At 41.7% G+C, this 25,097-nt stretch overlaps 1 protein-coding gene across 2 annotated transcripts in view; it reads left to right on the top strand.

Moving 5' to 3' along the window:
• The window catches only part of TCEA1 (transcription elongation factor A1), a 174,820-nt gene extending 150,564 nt beyond the window's left edge, over window positions 1-24,256 (top strand). For both annotated transcript variants that reach the window (XM_029591274.1, XM_029591277.1), the window contains 2 exons: window positions 11,559-11,630; window positions 23,959-24,256. In XM_029591274.1, the coding sequence (XP_029447134.1) occupies window positions 11,559-11,630; window positions 23,959-23,967 (81 nt within the window). In that variant the 3' untranslated portion in view covers window positions 23,968-24,256. The remainder of the gene's footprint in view (window positions 1-11,558; window positions 11,631-23,958) is intronic.
• The last annotated feature ends 841 nt before the right edge of the window (window positions 24,257-25,097 follow it).

Genomic DNA, 25,097 nt, shown 5'->3' with positions numbered 1-25,097 from the left:
TAATTGCAACTTCCACTGTTCTTTCCTTTGCTTTTCCAGAGAGATCCATAAGGCCAAAATTGTCTGGATCGCCAGTAAAAATGCCTTTCTTAGGAATATCTTCTTATGCTTGGAGAGGGCATTCATTGGGTCACCAAAGAGACCCAAAAGACACATTTTTGGTGACCTTGGAATAAACCGCTCCAGCATCTGACCCAATTCTACCAAAATCGCATCCCAAACACTTGTAAATCCGATCACATTCCCAGAAACAGTGAAAGAAGGAGCCCTTTTCATCTAAACACTTCAGACATTTATCCAAATAACACAATTTGGCCGCAAACATCCAGGTCAGAGGGATAAACATACAATGAATTGGTTTATAACTTGTTTCTCTTAGAGCTACATTCTCTACAAGTGAATAAAAATCCTGTGATCTAGCCAGGGTCTCTGATTTCTCTAAAGTAATGGCAGCTTGCTTTCCCATTTGTCCAATGGGAAAACATTGTCATTACATATGCTTTGAATAGCTTTATTAAGCGATGAGCAAGATTTGCTTTTCCCTCCTTTTTTCGTGAAGATAGCCTGCACAGCAACATAATTATGAAACTGCATTGGACTGGCAATGCGATTGTATATAATGCCTTGTCTGCAAATCTTTATCTTTATTTGGATTTGTGAATCACCTAAACACTTGGTTATATACAAAAATATAAGCATAAAAGTTACAACACAGTTGCAACACACAAAAATATAAAAGAAAATGGGACCAGCCCCATTAAGACTACTGAGAACAATGTTTGAAGTCAAATCCTGATACCTAGTCGTATGCTTGCTTGAATAACCAGGTCTTCAACATTGCCATGCTTGAATAACCAGGTCTTTATGCATTGCCATGCATAAAGCCTCTGGCAGAATGTTCCATAAAATCGGGGCGGCTACAGAGAATGTGCAATCTCTGGTGCAACATAGTTAGGCATGGTGCACAGAAGGTACATCCAACAGGCCCCTTTACAAGAAATGCAGTTGGCATGTAGGGCAGTACAAGTTTAATAACACATTGCCCCATGGTGTCATTGCTGAAGAGATCAATTTAAAAGTAATAGCGATTTTATATTTAATCTGTTCCATAATGGGAAGCCAATGGAGTTCCATAAGCACGGGAGTAATGCGGTCATATTTTCTGCGACCAGAGATAAGACGAGCAGCAGCATTAAGCAATAATTGCAAAGGTCTGAATATCAAAGCAGGTAGGTATAGAAATCTTTAGAGAATAAACCCTAGATTTATCAAAATGCTAAAATAAGGCATGGATAAAACCTGCAGTAAGAAAAAGGGGTGTGATTATGGTAATTTTACAATTACTGCACCACGTACTTACGTAGCAGTTCGCATAGGTAGTGTATCATGGGGTGCAGTAAAGTTTTCGCACCACGCAATACTTCTGTTTCGCAGCTTGCGAAGTGCCCAGACACGTAGCTGAGAGAGAGAGACCGTTTATAAGGCCTTTGTAGTACTTAACTATTTATATCTCTATAGGGGGGGCCAGCTAACAGCTTGAGGTGAGGTGTTGGTGGTGGTTTAGGGTCCAGTTTTACATGCAGAGTGAGACGTACAAACAGCACAGTACACTTCTGTGAAGATGTGACGTCATTTGAAGTAAGGAAAGTCTCACAAAGTTAAGAACATAAGAAATTGCCATACTGGCTCAGACCAAGGGTCCATCAAGCCCAGCATCCTGTTTCCAACAGTGGCCAATCCAGGCCATAAGAACCTGGCAAGTACCCAAATACTAAGAAGATCCTAGGCTACTGATGCCATTAATGGCAGAGGCCATTCTCTAATTCAACTTGATTAATATCAGTTAATGGACTTATCCTCTAAGAACTTATCCAAACCTTTGTTAAACCCAGCTGCACTAACTGCATAACCACATCCTGTGGCAACAAATTCAAGAGCTTAATTGTGAGTTGAGTGAAAGAATTTTCTCCATTTAGTTTTAAATGTGTTACTTGCTAACTTCATGGAATGCCCCCTAGACCTTTTATTATCTGAAAGTGTAAATAACCAATTCACATCTACTCGTTCAAGACCTCTCATGATCTTAAAGACCTCTATCATATCCCCCCTCAGCCGTCTCTTCTCCAAGCTGAACAGCCCTAACCGCTTCAGCCTTTCCTCATAGGGGAGCTGTTCCATCCCTTTATCATTTTGGTTGCCCTTTTCTGTACCTTCTCCATCACAACTGTATCTTTTTTGAGAAGCGGTGACCAAAACTGTACACAGTACTCAAGGTGCGGTCTCACCATGGAGTGATACAAAGGCATTATGACATTTTCCGTTTTATTCACCATTCCCTTCCTAATAATTCCTAATATTCTGTTAGAATTTTTTACTATGTTCTCCCACCCGTACCCCTCCCCAATCCCTCCCCTTCTAAAAAAAATAAAAAAATAAAAAAATTTGCATTTGTGCCATGCAGTAATGCATTTTGATGAATGACTCTATAAAGTGTGTGTCTTGCAGCTCCTGAAAGCTCTTTATTGTGTTGGAGTTTCCCCCCCAGAACTGATATAGACCTACAATGCTATATGCCATGTTTGGAACAATATGATTTCTATCCCCGGCAAGAACTGAGAGCTGCCTTGTAGAGTCAGGAAGGGAGTACAGCCTCCCACCACACGCAGTTTTATTTTACATTTAAAAAAAACTCCACGCACGACCCCCTGACTGTATCAATAGGCTCTGCTTACAATTAGGAGGTACTTTTGAAGAAGGAATTTGAATAATATTTCTGGGCCAATATGGGAATAATCACTCTCTTATAAATTCATATGGCGAGAAGAAACTTGTCCTTAACGCGCCGTAAAATACAAGCTAGATTATAGTCTCTCCAATTTGGACAATTTAATCCCCCTGGATTCTTATCCAGCATTAAAGAACTTAGCAGGAGCCTAGCTTTATGACTCCCCCCATAAAATTTTCTCAGAAAATGATGAAGTGCTAGCTCTGATTTCTTCAGCCAGATTGGAATCTGTTGCATGACATATAACCATTTTGGCAGCTACGTCATTTTAATCAGAAACATTCTTCCCATCAAAGACAAAAGGTATGGAGAACTACTTCTTCAGTTTCTGTTCCATGGTTCTAAGAAGAGGTATAACATTGGCCTCATACAATTTATCTATATCCTTGGTGAGTTTAATCCCCAAATAATGTGATACAGTAATCTGCAGAATCTCAAAATTATTAAAAAAAACAAAAAACTTCTCTTCCTGAGAACTACCACCCAATCTATCATCTAGATATAATTGTTCATAAAATTTTCTAAAAAAAAAAAAGGCACATTTTATTTATTTATTTAGGTTCTTTTTTTATACCGAAGTATAGCAAGAAGCCTTCACTCCGGTTTACAATGAACAACTTCATACATTGAAACATTTAGTAACATAAAACATTAGTATTATAATTAACATCTCGGCTAAAGCAGAGTTATAAAGAACATCGTTATATAACATAAATCAGGTACGAATAAATGGGTTTTCTGATGTATAAGGGGATAAAAGTTTAAGAGTAAGGAGAAGTCAGAATGGATGTGAGGAGGGGTGAAATAGAAAAATTATAAGTGTAAGGGCAGGGTAAATAAAGAGAGATGGAAGGTTAAAGGTAAGAAAGGGGAAGAAAATAAAGAGGGGAGGAAAGAGTGGGGAAGATTTAAGCGAAATGGAAGTAAAGATAGGAGGAGAGGGTTAGGGTTCTTACAAAGGCAAATTACCACTGAATGAGGGTGGACATCAAGTTTAGACTGTGAATGCTTGCATATATCAGTACTCTTCGTTAATAAATTCTCCCATCATCTTGTAACTTGTCAGTATAAGTCTTCCCACTATTCGGCCTTAGCAAATTTGTCAAAAGCTTCCCAGCCTTATTTCTGAAACGAAAGAGTTTATGATCCTCACATTGAAACGCATGTTGCGCTCTCTGGTGTAGTTGATAATTTAAGGCAAAGAGGATAGACTATATTCCTCCTGAGCTCTAGCTGTATTATTCTGAGCCAGGTTTAATTTTGCCGCTTGCAACTTTTCTTCCAAGCGTATAATATTATGTAAAGCCTTGGATCTAGCAATCATGAAAGATGAAATCTCACCTCTCATAACCGCCTTATTTGTTTCCCAATATAAACAGGGATCTTCCTTATGCATGAGACGAAGGCTTTCAGACTCTTCCCCAGTTATCCTGTAGGAAATTTTTAAAATACTTTTTCTTAAGCAGGTGACTCGGAAACTTCCTAAGCTTGGGGCTCTTCACATCGATTATAATATAAAAGTATAGCCAAATCAATGCATGTTCAGATATTTCAATTACACCAATTTTGGCATGTTTTACTTTTGGGAAAAGAGAATCAGGGGCCAATATATAATCTAACTAGCAAATAGAGGAATGACCCTTCGAAGCATAAGTATAAGCCCTCTCACTAGGATGGAGCATTCGCCATACATCTAAGAGATTTAGTTCCTTACAGAGATACCTTATTCCCTTCATCTTTCCCTTCATACCTGGTTGTCTAGAAGCTGATCTATCAAGTGTGGGGTCATGAACACAATTAGTTTCTAATATTACCAATGGCCCCTGAATAATCTGAACCAACTTCTAACCCTGTAAAAAAAAACAAAAAACCCCCCCTAATCATTTGGTCCGTAGACATTACAAATAGTAATTTCTTTATCTTGCATTTTACCAACCAATAATACAAATCTTTCTGAGGGGTCACAGAATTGCTGAGATAGTTGAAAATGTAGTTGTTTGTGGACTAGGATAGCCACCCCTGCTTTTTGCCCCACTGCTGGAGCATAAAAACATTGGCCCACCCAGCTTCTTCTCAATTTTTTACTCTCCCCATCCAATAAGTGAGTTTCCTGAAAACCAGCAATAGTCACTTTATGGCCTTGTGTTCAACAGGCATGGACGTTGTTTAAAAATACAATCCTAGAGGCGCAGTCCATATGTATTCCCACATTAAGAAAGGTGGAAGGAAGGCAAAACGATTACAGTCATGATTAAAAGGTGAGGTGAAAGGGGCTATTTTAGCCAAAAAAAATCCTTCAAAAATTGGAAGAAGGATCCATCTGAAGAAAATAGGATAAAACATAAGCATTGTCAAGTTAAGTGCAAGTTAAGTTAAGACAGGCGAAGAGAGAATTTGAAATGAAGTTGGCCATAGAGGCAAAAACACATAATAAAAACTTTTAAAAATATATCCGAAGCAAGAAACCTGTGAGAGGGTCAGTTGGACCATTAGATGACTGAGGGGTTAAAGGGGCTCTTAGTGAAGATAAGACCATTGCAGAAAGACTAAATTAATTCTTTGCTTCCGTGTTTACTAATGAGGATGCTGGGAAGATACCAGTTCCGGAGATGGTTTTCAGGGGTGATGAGTCAGACGAACTGAACAAAATCACTGTGAACCTGGAAGATGTAGTAGGCCAGATTGACAAACTAAAGAGTAGCAAATCACCTGGACCAGATGGTATGCATCTTAGGGTACTGAAGGAACTCAAAAATGAAATTTCTGATCTATTAGTTAAAATTTGTAACCTATAAGTAAAATCATCTATTGTACCTGAAGACTGGAGGGTGGCCAATGTAACCCCAATATTTAAAAAAGGCTCCAGGGGCGATCCGGGTAACTATAGACCAGTGAGCCTGACTTCGATGCTGGGACAAATAGTGGAAACTATTCTCAAGATCAAAATCGTAGAGCATATAGAAAGACATGGTTTAATGGAACACAGTCAACATGGATTTACCCAAGGGAAGTCTTGCCTAACAAATCTGCTTCATTTTTTTGAAGGGGTTAATAAACATGTGGATAAAGGTGAATCGGTAGATGTAGTGTATTTGGATTTTCAGAAGACGTTTGACAAAGTCCCTCGTAAGAGGCTTCTAAGAAAACTAAAATGTCATGGGATAGGAGGCGATGTCCTTTCGTGGATTACAAACTGGTTAAAAGACAGGAAACAGAGAGTAGGATTAAATGGTCAATTTTCTCAGTGGAAAAGGGTAAACAGTGGAATACCTCAGGGATCTGTACTTGGACTGGTGCTTTTCAATATATATATAAATGATCTGGAAAGGAATACGATGAGTGAGGTTATCAAATTTGTGGATTATACAACATTTTTTTAGAGTAGTTAAAGCACAAGCGGATTGTGATACATTACAGGAGGACCTTGCAAGACTGGAAGATTGGGCATCCAAATGGCAGATGAAATTTAATGTGGACAAGTGCAAGGTGTTGCATATAGGGAAAAATAATCCTTGCTGTAGTTACACTGTTAGGTACCATATTAGGAGCTACCACCCAGGAAAAAGATCTAGGCATCATAGTGGATAATACTTTAAAATCGTCAGCTCAGTGTGCTGCAGCAGTCAAAAAAGCAAACAATGTTAGGAATGGTTAATAAAACGGAAAATGTCATAATGCCTCCTTATCGCTCCATGGTGAGACCGCACCTTGAATACTGTGTGCAATTCTGGTCTCTGCATCTCAAAAAAGATATAGTTGCAATGGAGACGGTACAGAGAAGGGCAACCAAAATGATAAAGGGGATGGAACAGCTCCCCTATGAGGAAAGGCTGAAGACGTTAGGACTGTTCAGCTTGGAGAAGGGGGGGGGGGGATATGATAGAGGTCTTTAAGATCATGAGAGGTCTTGAACGAGTAGATGTGAATCGGTTATTTACACTTTTGAATAATAGAAGGACTAGGGGGCATTCCATGAAGTTAGCAAATAGCACATTTAAGACTAATCAGAGAAAATTCTTTTTCACTCAACGCACAATAAAGCTCCGGAATTTGTTGCCAGAGGATGTGGTTAGTGCAGTTAATGTAGCTGGGTTCAAAAAAGGTTTGGATAAGTTCTTGGAGGAGAAGTCCATTAACTGCTATTAATCAAGTTTACTTAGGGAATAGCCACTGGTATTAATTGCATCAGTAGCATGGGATCTTCTTAGTGTTTGGGTAATTGCCAAGTTCTTGTGGCCTGGTTTGGCCTCTGTTAGAAACAGGATGCTGTGCTTGATGGACACTTGGTCTGACCCAGCATGGCAATTTCTTATGTTCTTATGTAAAGCACTAAATATTTTCTGTCTTTTAATTGGAGTCCCTAAGCCTCCAACATTCCAAGAGATACTCTATACTGTCTATCCTTCCATCATTATCATCATTTTAACCATGGCATACAAATTGCCTTGCATAACTGATAGTCTCCCAGCCTGGACCACCAGCTCCTTATCCCTTTGAACCTGCTTTTGGACTTTATACTGCAGATGGCAAGCATTCTTTCTAATGTCCTGGTAAATATCCTTCCCCCTCGCTGTTAAGGTCAATAGTAATTGTTTCCCCCCCCCCCTCCCTTACATCCTGAATCCTACTGAAACTATCCCCCTCCCCCTCCCGCCTACCCACTCCACCCCAAAAACCATTAATCGCATGGAAGCCCCCTAGAAACTGGGGATTGGGATCTGTGAAGTTGTTTGGGTGCCACAAACAAGTAAACCTTCACGCTATGCCTCCCACATCCCCAGTACATATAAACACACAGATAAATGCTTCAATAATATATTGTCCCATTTATTGTAACAGTTATCAGTCTAATGTGCCTACATATAGGAATCGTAGAGTTCAGGCGGCATTCTTGACAGACAAATATTCCTGACTCGTCAATGTTGAAAACGGTAAACATAGGCACGTTGTTTATCATCCCATATTGGAGTGGACTGTGCCATTCAGATCAGACTAGCCCAAAAGGCATAATAGCACTTACTTTTTATAAGTGAAAAATAAGTCAGATCTGTTCCAGTTACTTCAGGAGTTTGGATCAGACATCCTGCAAATAACTGTGGGAGAAAAAAAAGAAAAACCACCGTGGGGAGGTAGAACTCCATGTGCCTCACAATGACAAAGTACAATAAACATTTGTGCCCATTCAAAATGTACACCACCACATTACTCAGCGGTCTCACTTAGAGCTCCATTTTCCAGCAAGAAACTGTCACTTTTTCGGGTGAATCGAGGATAAATACCTGCCCGACTTTCCAAACTTTTAGTTTTGCAGGGTAAAGCATGGCAAACTGGATATCTTTATTGAATTAGTTACTGCATACTGAAGAGAAAGCAAGCCTTTGTGCTGAGACTGCTGTTGAAAAATCCTGAAAGATCATAATCTTGTTGTCTTTAAATTTCACGTTTGTGCTTTTTGTAAGCCATGAGCACAACCATTTTTTGTGCAGAATTAAAAAATTATGCAATAACTAATCTTGGCTGATCCTCCAAGCTCCTCCTAGGCCTGAGCCTGTGAGCCCTTTCAGTGATCAGTTTACTTTCTAAGTCAGGTAATTTTAATTTGCATGGCAGCCAGCCTTCAATTAGACGGAAGATCCCCCTCCGATACAGACTCAGACAAGCCTAGAAAGTGAAGATTGTTCCGTTGTGATCTATTTTCTAAATCTTCCAGCTTTTCTTCAGCAATCTTAAGTGATTTTTCTAATACACTGACTCAGTGTTAGTGCCGAGATATCTTCCTCTACCATGGAAATTCTTCCCTCGGCAATATCGATGCGGTTCCCGATGTCTGTCATTGTTTCTTTCAATTCGGCAAAATTATTATGAATACACTGGAATTTTTGTACTAAAACCATCACGACAGCTGCTATAAACTGCATGACCATCTGCTCATCCATGATGCACCTCCTAGGGACTCGAGGTATTTGGTCATTTCTGAATCCACAGCTTTATCTTTTTCTTTGTCTTTCCTGACAAACTTAGTAGACATTTCCAATTTACCCAGACCAAGAAGGGAGAATCCTTGCCAGTCTCTGGTATCAGACTTTGCAACGGGAGTCAAAAGATGAATTATATGAGTGAGAAAATATGCTAAATTGGAGGGGTGGCACTTGGAGTGAACATGTCTCACCAGGCTCACAGCATCACATGATCTCAGTTTTCTTTAGGTTTAACATAAATTGTCATCCAAGAATGTATTAAAGAGAGATTTTCAGAAATGACGTAATACCTGGCCCAAGTTACTTTTTATTGGGAAAAAAAAAAGCTAAATGTCATCAGCATAAATTCTCCTCGAATAAACACAGTGGTTGCAGGTAAGCATTCAAAAGGGCCACAGAAAGACTAGAGCTCTGTGGTATTCTCGAGGAAAGCATAAACCAATCTGAACACGTGTCACCAGAATGAACTGCTTGTATTCTTGACTCCAAGTAGGACTGGAACCAAGAATGAACTGCCCCCAAGTTCCAGGTCTTTAAACCTGTTCCACCAATATAGAATGGGAAACAGTGTCAAAGGCCAAAGAAGCATCAAGAAAAATAGCAATTACAGAGGTACCCACATAAAATTGCTTAAGAAGAAAATTGGAAACACATTAAAAGGTGAATTTTAAGAGATGCGTGCAGCCAAATCAGGAGCTGTGCGCGATTTTTAAAGCCGCCTACATGTGTACACAAGTCCCGATGCACGAATAACTCACTTCATACAAAAAAAAAAGGGCATGGTGTGGGTGAGGCCATGGGCATTTCGGGACGGGGCCAAGAGATGTGTACATAAGTAAGTATGCGCCTGAGCACGCACGCAGGTCTAGCGCCGCATAGCTTTACTTCTGCTGTAGAGGAGGTGTAAGTCTAAATAAAACTGTTTGTAGGCATCTCTCAGATGTTTGAGGGGTCTGAGTTAACTGGGGAGGATGCAGGCTAACCAACCAGGGGGTTTGGAGGACTTAGCTGTAGACTGGGAAAACTGGTAGGCGAACTGGTGAAACTGGGTGTGGCATGGATGCGCGCCTGTTTTAAAATTCCCCTACTTGTGCAGCTCGAGCCTGACTTTATGCGGCTGGGTGCACCCACTTGCAGAATTGGACGCACAAGTATGTGCGCCGGGGCTATTTTATAATATGTTATAAAATGGCTGCATCTCTGGGCACGTGCTGACGCACACGCATATGTGTGCACCCATTTGAAAGTTACTGTCCCAATATGAAGGGGCTAAACTCCCCTAATAAAAAGGATTTGCTTCTTAGGAAGCTGCTAGGAAAAAAGCTCGGCTTTTTTCAAGAAATGCATTTCAAAAAAGAGGGAATTTAGTCTTAGGAGCCAAATATACTTTCTCTTCTTACTTTGCCTCCAATGTTGTTAAGAAACGTGGAGTGGGTATACTTTTTGCCAGACGCTTGCTCTTTGCCATAAGTAAAGTTTGGAAAGATCTGAGGAGATATATTTTTATTAAGGGGATGGTGGCAAGGTGTCCAATAACTTTGGCATCTATTTATTCCTCAAATGTTGATCAAATTTGGAAGAGAGATTTCACTTTACTAATATCCTTGTCTTGAAATACTTGCAACTTAAGGGCTGGAGTCTCAAAACTTCAAAACGTCATGTAGCAAGGGGCTTAGTGTTAATAATGTATGCACCTGTAATAAGTCTGATAACTACCATTTATTATTGGATGGAAATTCCCAACCACTGAATAATAATTTGGGTACATGGGAAAGGGATCTTGTCTTCAAGATAGGTAAAGAAGGTGGGCAGATATCTTTCTCGGAGTGAGCAAATTTGATCCGTGCATCTATTCAGGAGAATGGGTTTAAGATTTTTTATCTTGATATTTTACGTTGAACAAGCTGTGTAAAATGGGTCAGAAAAAAGACCTTTTTTGTTGGAGTGGTTGTGGAGAGCAGGGAACTGTTTTCATGTTTGCTGGTCTTGTTCCACGGTCTCCTCATTTTGGTCTGAAATAACTCTCTTGGATTTACCAAATAACAAAGATGACGCTCCCTTTGGATCCTTTGTACTGTTAGTTTATATCGACAGGAGTCGACTGGCACCATAGACTAACCAATTTCTTAAAGCATGAGCTTTCGAGAACAGAGTCCATTTTGTTTTTCTTTTTTGTTATTATCTGTGGCTCTCTGACCTTTTTAGCAGGCCATGGGGCTGAAATAATAAGACCGATGGTGAAATTGGTGCTATTTTTCAGCAAAAGCAGGAACCTCAGCGGGATGTAATGAGAGGCTAAGTAGGATGGGTGAGGTGGGGTTTAGGGTGGGGCCCAGGGACAAATTGGCATTTTCTGAATTAGGAGGAGGAGAGGGGGCAGGGATGCTTCTTGGACTGCTATGGCCCCTCCAACTTATTTTCATTCTTTTGGGGTGTTGAAGTGGAGGCATTGGGCACTGTGCCCTGACATTTTTTATTACTATGGAGGGTGGGAGAATAGGCCTACTGGCCCAGAAGATTGGTCTGATAACTTAGCCAGATAATGCTGAATATGGCATTATCCATCTAAGTTATCCAGCTAACTTTGCTCTGCCCAGGAAAGACCTCAGACTGTCCCCGACTGTTAACCCATAACAATTTAGCCAGATAACTCAGGGATGGTCAAACAGTATGGAAAAATAAAGTCTCTGGGTTTGTCTGCTAAGTGTCAACTTAGCTGGACAAACCCGCTTTGAACATAGACCTCTGGATTAATTAGAAATGATAGTACTGAAAATTCTTTTTTGTGTTTGCAGGTTCAGACCCGCAGTGCTGATGAACCTATGACTACGTTTGTTTTCTGTAATGAATGTGGCAACAGGTGGAAGGTAAGGATCCAGAGCCACATTTCTATTACAGCTAGTCAGTTTCTAGGATAATGACGGTAGGTAAGATCCTCTGGCGCTTATGAGTCATGTTCTTTTCAGTATCCAAACCACTCAGGTTTGCCTTGCAGATCTCTTATTGAACGGATGTGCGAGAGGGCCAGTCTTATAAAAACAAAAAGAGGTCTTGTGTGTCTTTTCAGTGCGAGAACCCTGAAAGTTAGTGCTTTTGACATTGAAACAGTACAAGGGAGATGATTCTTAAATACCATAGAGTGGCCTCATTAACTTTCAATAATAATTTCATGACTCCTGGAAGTAGCGTAGCCTGTGGGGAGGATAGAGTCAAAATTCAGGAAATTTTATGCCAGGAAATATTTAAGTAGCTGTATTTTGTCTTGTTTGGTTACCCTCTTGTCCTTTGTGATGACACAAGGCTCTGATGGCATTCCAGGTATAAAAATCTCGTGCAGATTGGTAAAGGCAGCTGATTTGCTGAGTCCTTCACCATAAGTTATAATTTTCTTTATAGCATGATAATCTATGATTGCGTTTTTAACTAGAAATTGTTCAGGAAACATAAAGAAATTATATTGTGAACTGGAATTGGGTAGGGTGCTTAACTGAGCCTTTGCTGTGGCTCATGGCCCCTCTTCTCCATGTTCAGCTGGAGCAGAGAGAGCCAACTCCAGTCCTCCGGTGCTGCAAACAAGCCTGATCTTCAGGATATCCACAAATGAATATGCACGAGATATATTGGCATATAGAAGAGGCATGCAAATATCTCATGCATATTAATTATGGGATATCCTGGAAATCAGCCCTGCTTTGTGGCACTTGAGAACCAGAGATGCCTACCCCTGAGCTAGAGAGACCAAAGTTGTACTTTGAGGCAAGAATGTTCCTCTTTTGGAAACTCAGCATTCTGAACAGTAGGATTACTTGTATTCTGAGGAGATTATTACAGTTCAATAAAGCAACACTTCAACCAAATTGGACTTGGCTTGGCTGAAATGCTCACCTCTTGCACTTTTTTTAAGTTTTATTTTTTATATTCTGCTTTTTTAGGCAGTTCAAGGCAGATTACAATCGATTGATTGGTATATTAGAATTTAATTGCTAACCAGTTAGCTTCAAATCACACTTCCGGCCCTGAAAGAAATAAGAAAAGAAAATAGGTGTTCTCTTGGTGGGAATTTGTCCAAATCACAAAACCACTGCTTAATTGAAAATCTCAAGAAATGACCAGGAGTAGAACAGCAAAGATACAAGTTAGCTTTGTGATTGATGTGTGCCAAGGTATGCCCACCATGCATCCAGGCTATGCTACAGTAAATGCTGATTACCCTCAATAAGTGAAATTTTATAACAGCCCACATAGGGCTGAAGTCTGTGTGTAGAAAATATATTCGAACTTCAGCTCTAATTTTTAAAATGGACTTGCAAGTCTGCTTTGAAAATTAATGGATATGTTTGTATCTCTGGGTGGTCTACGCACACACATTTCTGCCTATTTATAAATGGCTTCCCGATCCAATATCCAGCCCTAGGAATGCCTTTTTTTTCAAGTACGCGCAAAATTGCTTCTCCATCAGCAAACAGACATGAATTAACCGTAACGCATGGGATGACATCATCCGAAAGTGCTAATACAACCCAGATCTCAAGAGCTCAGTAAAGACTACTGAGCATGCACAGGATGTGCATGCTGCCTTTTGAGCCCCACAGCCTTTCTTCATCTCAGCTACCTCAAGGACATGTCCCAGTGTGTCTCTTCTAATTGTTCTACTTTTTGGGCCTTGTGCCCCTATCTGCCTTGTTTGTTCTAATTTTTCTGCTGCTAAGGAAGGCACTAGTGGGTAAGAGCCTGAAGCCTTTGCTCAAGGCTGAGCAGTGGAGCCATTTCTCATCAATGAACAAAGCATCATTGGACTGTCAGTGCAAGAAACTGAGGTGGGAAACATCTCCTTCATGATCTGTTCAGGAGTTGAGTTGGCACAGAAACCTGTGGCATCAGGCGTGAGCAGTGGCTTAGAGCCGTGAAGAAGTTTGTCACCGGCAGCGGCTCTCTGCCACTGAGGAAAGGCCAGGGCTGTGCCGGGTGAGTGTAACTGGCCGCAGAACACTGCAGCCGGCGCACAGAACAATACCCCCTCCTATGAGTCCCCTTCCCAAAGGTTTAGGCTTCTTAGAATGAGAGGCATGGAAGCGTTTGAGTAGATTCTTATCTAGTATATTGGAGGCAGGTTCCCAAGTATTTTCCTCAGGGCCGTATCCCTCCCAGGATATTAGATATTCCCACTTCTTATTTCGATGGCTGACATCCAATATTTCTTTTACTTGATAAACCTGGTCCTCCTCTGAGGATACCTTCTGGGGTTCCAAGATCTTCTGGGAGGGCCATGACAGGACTAGTGATTTGAAGAGGGAAGCATGAAACGTGTTATGGATCTTTAGAGACACGGGCAGATGAGCTGATATGTAACGGGCCCTATTTGTCAGATGATGGGAAAAGGTCCAATATATCGGGCTGCAAGTCTCATAGAAGGGCACCCTGATTCATGTGTATTGAGTGCTTACAAACTTTATGTTCTGGTTTGAAATGAGGAGCTGGTTGTCTGACTGTTGATGGCTTTCTTGGCCTTCCAAGTGGCCCGCTGGATCATCGCTTCGGTTCGAGCCCACCGTTGTTGGAGCTCTTGTGCTGTCATTTGAGCTGCTGGAGAGGAGACGGACAAGGGAAGTAGTAGCGGTGGAAGTGGTTGTCTCCCATAAACGATTAGAAATGGAGATGATCCCATGGCGCCATTGCTATGTGAATTGTGGGAAAACTCTGCCCATGGGAGGAGAGATGCCTAGTTGTCCTGACGTTCGTTGACGAATGCCCTCAGGTTTTGAGTGTACGATTAGTCCGTTCATCCAGACCATTGGCTTGTGGGTGATAAGCCATTGTTACATTTTCTCATCATTGACCGTAAACTGAGTACCGTGGCCCGAGGTGATGTCATGGTAACCCATGTAAGTGTAAAATGTAGATGGTGACAACCTTGCCAGTTCTGGTGCAGAGGGAAGGCTTGGCAGGGCGATGAGGTGAGCCATCTTGGAAAAATGGTTGACAACAACCCAAATAATCCGACAGCCATCAGAAGGAGGAAGGTCCACTATGAAGTCCATGGACAGATGAGTCCACGGTTCCTTGGGAGTTGGCAACGGATGCAGTAACCCCCAGGGTCATCCCACCATAGGTTTTTGCTGGGCACATGTAGGGCAAGAGTCCACATAGGCTTTGACATCTCCTTATATCTGGGGCCACCAATAATATCATTGGAGCAAAGCCAGAGTCCGAGCCCAACAAGGGTGCCCAGCCATACGAGAGTCGTGGGCCCATTCCAAAACGTTGTCTATATTTGTGGGGAACTACCATCTTCCCAGGGGGAACTGTCTTTGTAACAGCCAGAAGAATCCTTGCGGGATCTATGATGTGCCCAGGAAGGTCGGGTGTATCCTGTGCTTCAAAGGATTGGGAGAGGGCATCTGCCAGGGTATTTTTGGTAGCTGGTCTATATTTTACCATGAAATCAAAGTGGGTACAGAATAACGACAAACGGGCCTGTCGGAGGTTCAGTCGCTGGGCGAGATGGAGGTGCTCCAGTTTTTTATGGTCAGTGTATATTGTGGTGTGATGTTGCACTCCCTCCAGCCACTGTCTCCACTCCTCTAGGGCCATTTTAATGGCTAGAAATTCCTTATAGTTGATGCCATAGTTACGTTTGGCGGGCAAAAACGTATGGGAGAAGGAGCATGGGCCGAGTACCCTTGTGTCAGAGTGTTGGTTTAACATGGCTCCTACTCCAGTGGTAGAGGCATCAACTTCTAGGATGAACAGACAATTGGGAGCCGGATGGCGAAGGCATGGTCCCTGGAGGAAAGCTGAAGGCAGCGACTGCCCCAAGAGGCCATTCTTTATTTGCTCTTTTCCTGATTAGAGCAGTGAGGGGAGCCATAATCTGAGCATAATTAGGAATAAAATGACTATAGAAATTTGTAAGCCCCAGGAACCTCTGTAAGGGGTGAAGTCCAGAAGGCTGGGGCCAGTTCAGGATGCAGGTCACCTTCTCTGGATCCATGCGAAAGCCATCACTAGAGACAGTATATTCCAAGAAAGGTAAACTTTCTTTCTCAAAGATGCATTTCTCTAGTTTAGCAAACAGCCTGTGGGCCCGTAGACGCTGAAGAATTTGACAGATATCTTGGCGATGGGACTGAAGATCCTTAGAAAAGATAAGAATATTGACAAGGTAGATTGCTACACTGATGTACAGAAGATCCCTGAAGACCTCATTCATCATATTCTGAAATACAGTGAGAGTGTTACACAAGCCAGAGGGCATGACCAGATATTCGTAATGGCCGTCCCGTGTATTGAAGGTGGCCTTCCATTCATCACCAGGCCAATTGCGAATGGAATTGTAGGCTCCCCGAAGACCTAGCTTTGTAAAAATCTTAGCTCCTTGAAGCCAGTCTACAAGTTCTGAAATAAGCGGCAGAGGGTAGCGATCCTTTTTTGTTATGGCATTTAGACCTTGGTAGTTTATACACGGCTGGAGCGTGCCATCCTTCTTTGCCACAAAGAGGAATCCTGCCCCTGCTGGGGATGTGGAGGGCCAGATGAATCCTCTCTCAAGATTTTCTTGGATATATTGAGACATGGCCTTACTCTCAGGAAGGGACAAGGGATATACCCTCCCTTGTGGCAGAGTAGTACCAGGCAGAGATTAATGGCACAGTCGTAAGTACGGTGTTCTGGTAAGGTCTCTGCCCTCCTTTTGGAAAATACTTCGGCAAACATGGCATATGGTGGTGGTAATTCTAAAGATGTTGAGGCCAGAGGAATCGGTGAAGGAGGATGGACCTAGAGAAAACAGGAGGTATGGCAGTATGGGCCCCAGCTGGTCAATTGAAGGGTTCCCCAGTCGATGGTGGGGCAGTGGAGCTGTAGCCAGGGTATTCCCAAAACAATGGGGTGGACTGCCTTATCAATGACGAAAAAAGTTATTTCTTCTAAATATAAGATGCCGGTACAAAGCTTTAGAGGTGCAGTGGTCATGTTGATTCGACCTGGGAGAGGTTCTCCATAAATGGAAAAAATAGATAAGGGTGGATCCCTGGAAACCATAGGTAGGTTTAGGTGGAAAACTAGGTTTTTTCTGGATGAAATTTCCCCCAGAGCCAGAATCTATGAAAGCCAGAGTAGGAAATTCAAACTGTTCTGAGATGATTACTACTGGCAGAGTAAGTTGGGGAGCGGGAGTGGCATAACCTGGGGTCATCTTCCTGCTGACTCCTAGGCTTGGAAGTTTCCCTGTTTCACAGGACTTTGCGCTAGCAGGTGGCTCTTCCTAGCGCAGTAGAAACAAAGCCCTTGGGTACGGCATCTGTGCTTCTCTTCAGCAGTAAGGTGACTATGTCCCAGTTGCATAGGTTCATCAGATCGGGTGGGTCTGGGCTCAGTCACAGGGCTCAGAAGCAGGGGATGGGAGAATACTGGAGTGAGCATAACCAGCCTTTGTGAGATCCGTAGTCCCCGAGACTGTTGCTGGAGATGGTGGTTTATTCTCCCAGTGAGGTCAAGGAAAGCATCAAGAAACTTGGGAAGTTCCCTAGCTGCCAATTCGTCCGTAATTCGGGGAGATAGTCCCTCCAAGAAAATGTTTTGAAGGCTGTCTTCCGCCCAGTCTAATTCAGTAGCCAGGGTCCGGAACTCTATGGCATAGTGCATCAGCGGTCTAGCACCTTGCCGGAGGTGCAAAAGCTCGGATCTGGCAATGATGGACCTACCAGTCCCATAAAAAACTTGTTTGAAGGTTTGAACAAACCGCTGTAGGTCCTGAAGAAGAGGGTCTCCTTGTTCCCATAAGGTGGAGGCCCAGGCCAAGGCCTTCCCATCAAGGAGGGAAAGGATGAAAGTGATCTTAATGGTGGTGTTGGAGAATTGTGCCGGTTGTAACGTGAAATACATTAAGCATTGATTCAGGAAACCCTGACACTGACTAGGATCCCCAGTGTATCGGGGTGGTACCGGAAGATGGAGTGTGGTTGAGGTAGGTGCAGGTACAGGAGTCTCAAAGAGGCACCAGGCTAACAGTGGTGGTCACATACAGACGGGTGCTGAGATGTTCCATCTTACCTGCCAACAACTTTATTCTATTTATTTAAAACAGTTTTATATACCGATGACTAGAAAAAAATCCATCTCAACAGTTTACAACAATTCAAACTAATAGAAACCAAAGAAAAAAGAAAAACATGAAATTATATCTTGTCATATTATAAAATATTAAGAGCTACATTCTAAAAACTAAAGAGATTCCCAGAATTAGGAATAAAAATACTACAATTTAAAAAGCTTAAGAACAGTATAAGTTAAGTAAAAACCAATTCCAAAAGACTGCTGTTTATCCAAGATTATTATATGCCATCTATTCCTCTGTATAGGCTTGCTGGAACAGCCGTGTTTTTAAGTCTTTTCGACTTCAAGAAGTGCTGCTGCTGTTGAACTTTGAGCCAGGCCCAGAATGGCCTGGAGCCCTGAGAGTCTGCTGGGTCCATGGTCTCTGCAACACTCTACATAACAAGGACACTGCTCGTTATGAGGACATTTGTGCGGGCGCCGATCCTGAAGCAGGGATTCGTAAGTGAAGGCGCCGCTCACAGGAATGAGATCACGGAGAAAAAACAGTCTATAGAAAGTCCCGGTTCCAGTCCAGTCCCCGCAGCCCCTGAAGCAGGCAACCGCCGAAACATGGACCGTGTCGGGCTGGCAGACCTGTCCTGAACCTCACTGGATCTAGCTGTTAAAACTCATTCAGCAAGTGTATATAAACATTTAAACAATTTTAAGGTGAAGGGTCGGTCTGCTACACGGGTGAGACTGTCGAGGGAATTGGGCAGTGGACTTTTTAGTAAAATAATAAAAACTAAATAAAATACGGATTTGAATATATAATAAAGAATAAAACACGGGAGCCGACCATAGGGGAGCAGTCAGAACATAAGACTGCTTCAGGATCGGCGCCCGCACAAATGTCCTCATAACGAGCAGTGTCCTTGTTATGTAGAGTGTTGCAGAGTCATTGCACAAGGCAACGAGGTTAGTTGATATATAGGGTCCATGGTCTCAGCAAACTGTTACGAAGGTGGACCCTGAGACCAAGACGAGGTTGTCACTACCTGCAGGAAGGAGGCCTTGCAGGTTCTCATCGTCAGTAGGCAGAGCTGGCTGATATGGAGACCCAACAGACCTTCACCAATACTAGCCCTCGTTCCCTGGAAGTTGAGCCCTTGGATACTGGGGGTGGCTGGACTTAGCAGCAGGTCTCCAAAGAAGAGCAACTCCACGAGGCAGCAAGCCAACGGAGTCCAGAACGAACCAGAAATCAGGGCAGGTAGCAATCCAGCAAAGTCCAAGACCGTACCAGGAGTCTGGGCAGGCAGCAATCCAATGGAGTTCAGAGATGTACCAGAAGTCGGCTGGCAGAGATCCAATAAAGTCTAGAAGTTTACCAGAAGACAGGGCAGGTGACAATACAGCAAAGTCCAGAACAATCCAAGCCAAGACCAGAGAAGCAATCCAGAAGATGACGACATCAGACAACTAGCAATCCACAAGGAGCACGACCTGTTGCTGAGGAAAGGCATTGCAGGCAGGAGCGGGCTTAAGTAGGCAGAAGTACTTATGTCATCAGAGGACCGCAGGAACTTTCCTGCCGCGGTCCCTTTAAGAACAGTGGAGAGGCACTTAGGAAGTCACTGGTGGGGAAGGACGTCAGCGGCATGAGCAATGACTCTGAGCTGCGAAGATGTTTTTCGCCAGCAGCAGCGCTCTGCCACTTCAGGTGAGGTCAGTACTGAGCCAGGGCTGTGCCGGGTAAGAGCAACTGGCCACGGAACACTGCAGCCAGCATACGTAACATTTAAGATCACGTCCCTCCAGACAATTCTCCCTTTCATCCAAAGGAGGGATTAGATGTGTACTCTGGATCTGAAAGACACTTATGTGCTCATTCCCATTCATCCCACCCATCAGAATTCCTAAGGTTCATTATTAGTGACATGTACTTCCAACATAAGGTGCCGCCCTTTGGCCTCTCAGTGGCCCCGAGGATGTTCACAATATGCTTCATAGTTGTGGTGGCACATCATTTGCAAGTCTGTATGTTCCCATACCTGGATGATTGGTTGGTGACGGGTCCATTTCCATCAGGTGTTCTAGAATCCCTTGAAAAATCCATACAGGTCTTTCGCTCCCCCGGCTTTCTGGTTAACTTTGCCAAATCAAACCCGATTCTGGCTCAAAGAATTCAGTTCGTAGGAATCTGGATAGACTTGCTTTAGGAAAAGACTAATCTCTCTGTTGAAAGAGCCACATTGCTCATGGACCAGAACTGAGCATTTAGCAAGATCAGTCCCAATCCTACTCAGATGCATGTCAGCTGTGGTGGATATGGTGCCTCTGACTCATCTGCACACTCAGGGCCTTCATTGGGGTTTCCAGAGCCAACAGGATGAGTTTTATTAACCATTATCCCACCAAATATCTGTTATTTCCAGGATGTGAATATCTCTTTGGATGAATCTGGAAGTTCCGCAGCAGGACCCTCCATACCGTGTGACTCTGTCTGCAAACACCTCCACCAAGGGAAGGTGGCACACACTGGTGTGACATAAGCTTAAGATGTGTGGTCCCAGTGGAGTTTCATCTGCAAATCAGCAACCATTAGCTGTGAGTCATTCACTAATCTCTGAGGGCTTTCTCTCTCCTCCTCTTGGAAAAGAGAATCTTAATACAAATCGTCAACCAAGAGGCCATGTTCTACATATGCAGTCGATGAACTGTGTTCCTACACACCTAGCGAGGAAGCTGTCCAAATCTGGTCATGTTAAGACATCACAAGGCCCATTTGCAGGCACCCTAGCTGCTGGGAATCCAGAATACATTGGCAGACCACCTCAGCACAGTAATACAACTGCACGAGTATTCCTTGGATCAAGAAATAACAGATGACTTGTTCAGTTGCTGAGAGAAGCTGGTAATCCACCTGTTTGCCAAAGAAACCAACAGGAAAGTAAAAAGGTCCTGCTCCATGCATCCAAAAAGCTACAGTTCAGCTCCCAATGCTTTTCTACTAAATTGGAGCATTGGTCTTCTCTATGCATACCTACCAATACCTCTAATTTCCAGGACTGTCCAGAAAGTCCTTCAGGACAAGATTGGGATAATCCTCATAGCGCCAGTCTGGTCTGGCCTGGCTATTCAAATATTATATTATATAGAGATGATATTCTTTACTTTCACCACCTTCATTATACACCAGATATCATGTCTCACTGTTAGAATGCTGCTTATAATATCATCAAGCCTGCAGAAGAATGTCATTCATGTATCAACAAACACATGAATGAAATTAAATCCTCCTGAGGTACTTTTGATGAGATGAGAGACTAATAACAGCAGAGTATGGAGAATATATGTTTCAGTGATTAGGTGGATACCTTGAGGGTGTTCAAAATATATGTAGACGACATACAATTCCTCCTTCCAATCACCTCTTCCTTCACATATGCATTTCAGAAACTCTCAGCTTGTTTGAGATCAAGAATTGGCTTTTCGACAACAAATTATTACTCAGCATAAAGAAAATAGAAATTGTATTTCTGTCTTGGGTCCCTTAACTGGACATCCCTGTGAGCCTCTTGTTTGAAGGGCATTCCATCCCCATCTCATTGACTGCTCTCGATTTGAGGGTTATAGTGAACTCTACCTTATCTTTGCATTCCCATATTAATTTTCTAGTGCAATCAGTTTATCACAAACTCCAGACTATCCAACACCATAAAGCCCATTTTATGTCCTCAGGATTTTTGCACCGTTGTTCAATCTTTTATTCTGTCTGGTCTGGGTTATTGAAATATTCTGTTCCTAGGAATTCCTTCATCACACATTCAAGCGTTGCAGCTTATACAAAATTCAGCTGCCAGGCTAATCTCCAATTCTTCTTTGCGTGATCATATCTCCCCCCATTTTGGAAAACCTGCATTGGATCCCCTTGGTTTGGAGAGTAAAGTTTAAAGTACTCACCACGGTTTTTAAGGCCATGCATGGGCTTGCACCATCTAGTATTGAAGACTCCATGTGTGCATACCTCCCCTCAGACCTTATGCTCTTCCTCTTAACACCTTTTAGAAATCCATTCTTTCAAGCAAGTCTGTTTGGCCACCTTACGTAATAAGAGATTCAGTATAGCTGGGCCTAGTTACTGGAATGACTTACCTGTGGAAATCAGAAGTCTGGGGGATCTGCTTCAATTTAGGAAGCTGCTTAAACTTACCTTTTTTTCTCAAGCTTTCCCTGCCTATTAAGGCCTCTGCACTATTACATCCTAGGCATTCATTCTCTGGTTTTGCAGGTTAATTGTGTGCTTGCTGTTTTTGGATGCTCCTTTTTCTATGATTTGTATTACTGTTTATAAATAAATTGCTTTACTCTGTATGTATATTGTACCCTGCCAAGATTTATGGATTATAAATGATTAAATAACTAAATACATTTTTCTGATTGCGCTATGTGTTGCATTATGTGTTTATAATGTGTCTGTAAGTATTTGTGTTTGTGATTCTTTATGCATACTTGAGAATATTGTAAAATTATTTTAGCAAGCATATCTGTTTTGATGACTACTTGATATATAGTAGAAACCTTTTAATGTTGGGAAAATATGTAAAATAACTACATTATGATATATAGTTGCTTTTGTTGGTATCTATAGATGTAATAGGGACCTTTTTGTGTTACAACCTTCAATTTTACCTTGCCACTTCTATTGAAGACATTTCTAAAGCTGCTGCTTGAACATTTTTTTCATGCCTTCACATCCCACTACTATCTGAACAAGTCATGAGAAAACAGTAATTTTTAGAAAAGCAGTTCTGCTCAGCCTTTTCACCCAGTAGTCCATTCTCCACTGATGGGTTTAAGTTATCTATAAGTAGTTCCACTTATGCAACCCTGAGCTTGGGCCTCCCCACATATTGTGGCTAATTCATGCCTGCTCATCAGCAGAAAAAGCAAGTTTGCTTACCTCCATAGACAAAAGGATGAATTAGTCATTCTTGACATTTGCATGCCTAAAATTTGAGCTCTGGAAGAGACTGAGGGGCTCACAAGGCAATGTGCAAAAATAAGTAGATCACTGAACAATGTGATACAAAACGTTTTGTACTGTGTTTTACTTAGATCCTATCCAGAGTTTTACATTTTTTAATCAGTCACTGTTAGTGAACTCTTTTAAATTTAAACCGTTTATTAGGTAAATAAAACTGCTTCTCTTTACATTTTTTAATATTTTAATGTAGTATGTGTTAGTGTAGTTGCCATGATAGTCCACTTGAATGCATGAACATAAAGGTTAACACAAAAAAAAAGAATATATAAGTGAAAATTTTGTTTTGGAGTAACTGAATACATTTCTTGATTAGCTTTCTGGAAATAATGCTCCCTTCTTCAGGTCCAAACAGAATGAGCAAGTCAAATCAAGATTCACTTGTGTTATAGAATGCCATCTCTTGCTCTGACTTGTTTATTCTGTTTGGACCTAAGGAAGGGAATGTTAACTTCCAAAAGCTAGTCAAGAAATGTGTCGTCAACCTTCATTTTCATAATGCAATACTGTAACAGTGGTAACTTGGCTTCTAGTGTTACTACTGACAAAAACATTTTGTGGTGACATTGCTGCATTCCTGCTGCATTCCTACAGTGCCATCAGTAGCTCAGCTCCCATTGATACAGTACTACTGGAAGAAGTGTAAGCACCATGTGAAAAAATGCACAAAAGGGAGGGCTGACTTTTCACACAGGATAGTAGGTGATTGCTAGGGTTCATTTACAATAGCAATTTTCAACCAGATTGCTCAGTAGTTGTCTTTTAAGCCTATCTGTAGGGGGTCTCTATTAGATTAAAAATGAAATAGGCTTGCCAAAAGCAATTCTTTGTTCATCAGCCAGCCCAAGCTGTCAAAACCCCCAGTGGTAAGTAGAAGAATTGGATAATGGAAGTTAAGATAAGAGCAAGGCTGGGCTATAACTGATTAGGACTGCCAAGGGAGGGAATATAGAATTAGAGGAAGTCTACCTGCACAGGCAGAAAAAAAGTAAGTGTTAAAGTTGAATTGTTGCGTCAGGTCCATTGGTTCAAAGAATGCAGACATGACTAACACACAGAATATATGAAAAAATTCCAACTCAGTTTTTTCTTTTTTTCTTCCACTTTTACAGTTCTGCTAAAAGAAGAGCTAGTGATGAAATCTGGACCAGAATTTATGAGAGAAGATTTTTTTAAATTAACTTTAAGGAATTACTAGACTAAGCATCTAGTTTTCTGCAACAATGAAAGGATTTTAAGCAGGATGCACCCTCTTTAGCCTGTGGGTTTTATCATAACCATCATTCTCCTAAATGCCTTCCTGTAGTTTCTAACAAGTAGGAGGAATATGCTCGATTTTATGGTGTGTGTAAAAAAATATTTTTTCATTTTTATAAGTGAGTCAACATTAAACTTTTATCGATTAAAATTGTTGTGGCTTGTGTTTTTAAAAAATGTCTTGCATAGATAACATATTGGCTCATAGTCCATGAAAAACAATTTCATTCATGTAAATATTTTACAAATGGACTTTGTTCCCTTGATATTTTCCAGGGTTTTTTGATCCCAGTTACTTTTTATTTTGACTGAGCAGTTGTCCATTTTTATTGCTGTTGTATGAGAGGTACTTTATCACAGACATTACTGTAAACCTAAACATACTTGCTATCATAATGGAAGAAGTAATGTGATTGTCATGTTGGCTGATCCTTAAAAAGCCATCAGGGCACCAATAGTATATGAAAGGCTTGAGGCATCTATTCTGGAATCCAGCTCTTCCATAAAAGGTGCCCGTCTGATTCTCATAGCAGTTTCCATGATCTGTAAATAAATCTCATTATTGAAACTAATATAAGTCATAATGCCATTTTTTGAACCAAAATCATATGCAGCAACAAAATCTTATGCAGCAACTCTTGACACACAGATTTCAAAGTAGATTACTCTATGGAGAAAGCAAATTTTCTTGAACATTACAGTCTCAAAAAAATGAAGAATATTTTTATACAGAAAACTGACAGACTAATGCAATTACCTACATGGCTTCCATTTTTATCTTTGAATAAAGTAGGGTGCTTGCCATGTTAACCCACTTACATGCATAGAAATAAAGTTTAAAAAAATATCAAATGATAACTAACTTAATACACTGACATCGCCGTTTGGATGTTCTGCTGCCACCCTAAAATTAACGTGGCCAAGACGGAATTTCTTGTTCCCCTCCCCCCTCCCCCCTCGTTTTCTGTCTTGTGTGGATGGTGCTTTCCTCCTC

The sequence above is a fragment of the Rhinatrema bivittatum genome, chromosome 2, assembly GCF_901001135.1.
Source record: "Rhinatrema bivittatum chromosome 2, aRhiBiv1.1, whole genome shotgun sequence".
NCBI classification, from domain to species: Eukaryota; Metazoa; Chordata; class Amphibia; order Gymnophiona; family Rhinatrematidae; genus Rhinatrema; species Rhinatrema bivittatum.
The sequence above is the reverse complement of the archived record's forward strand: the minus strand, read 5'-3'. Positions and strand labels throughout refer to the sequence as shown.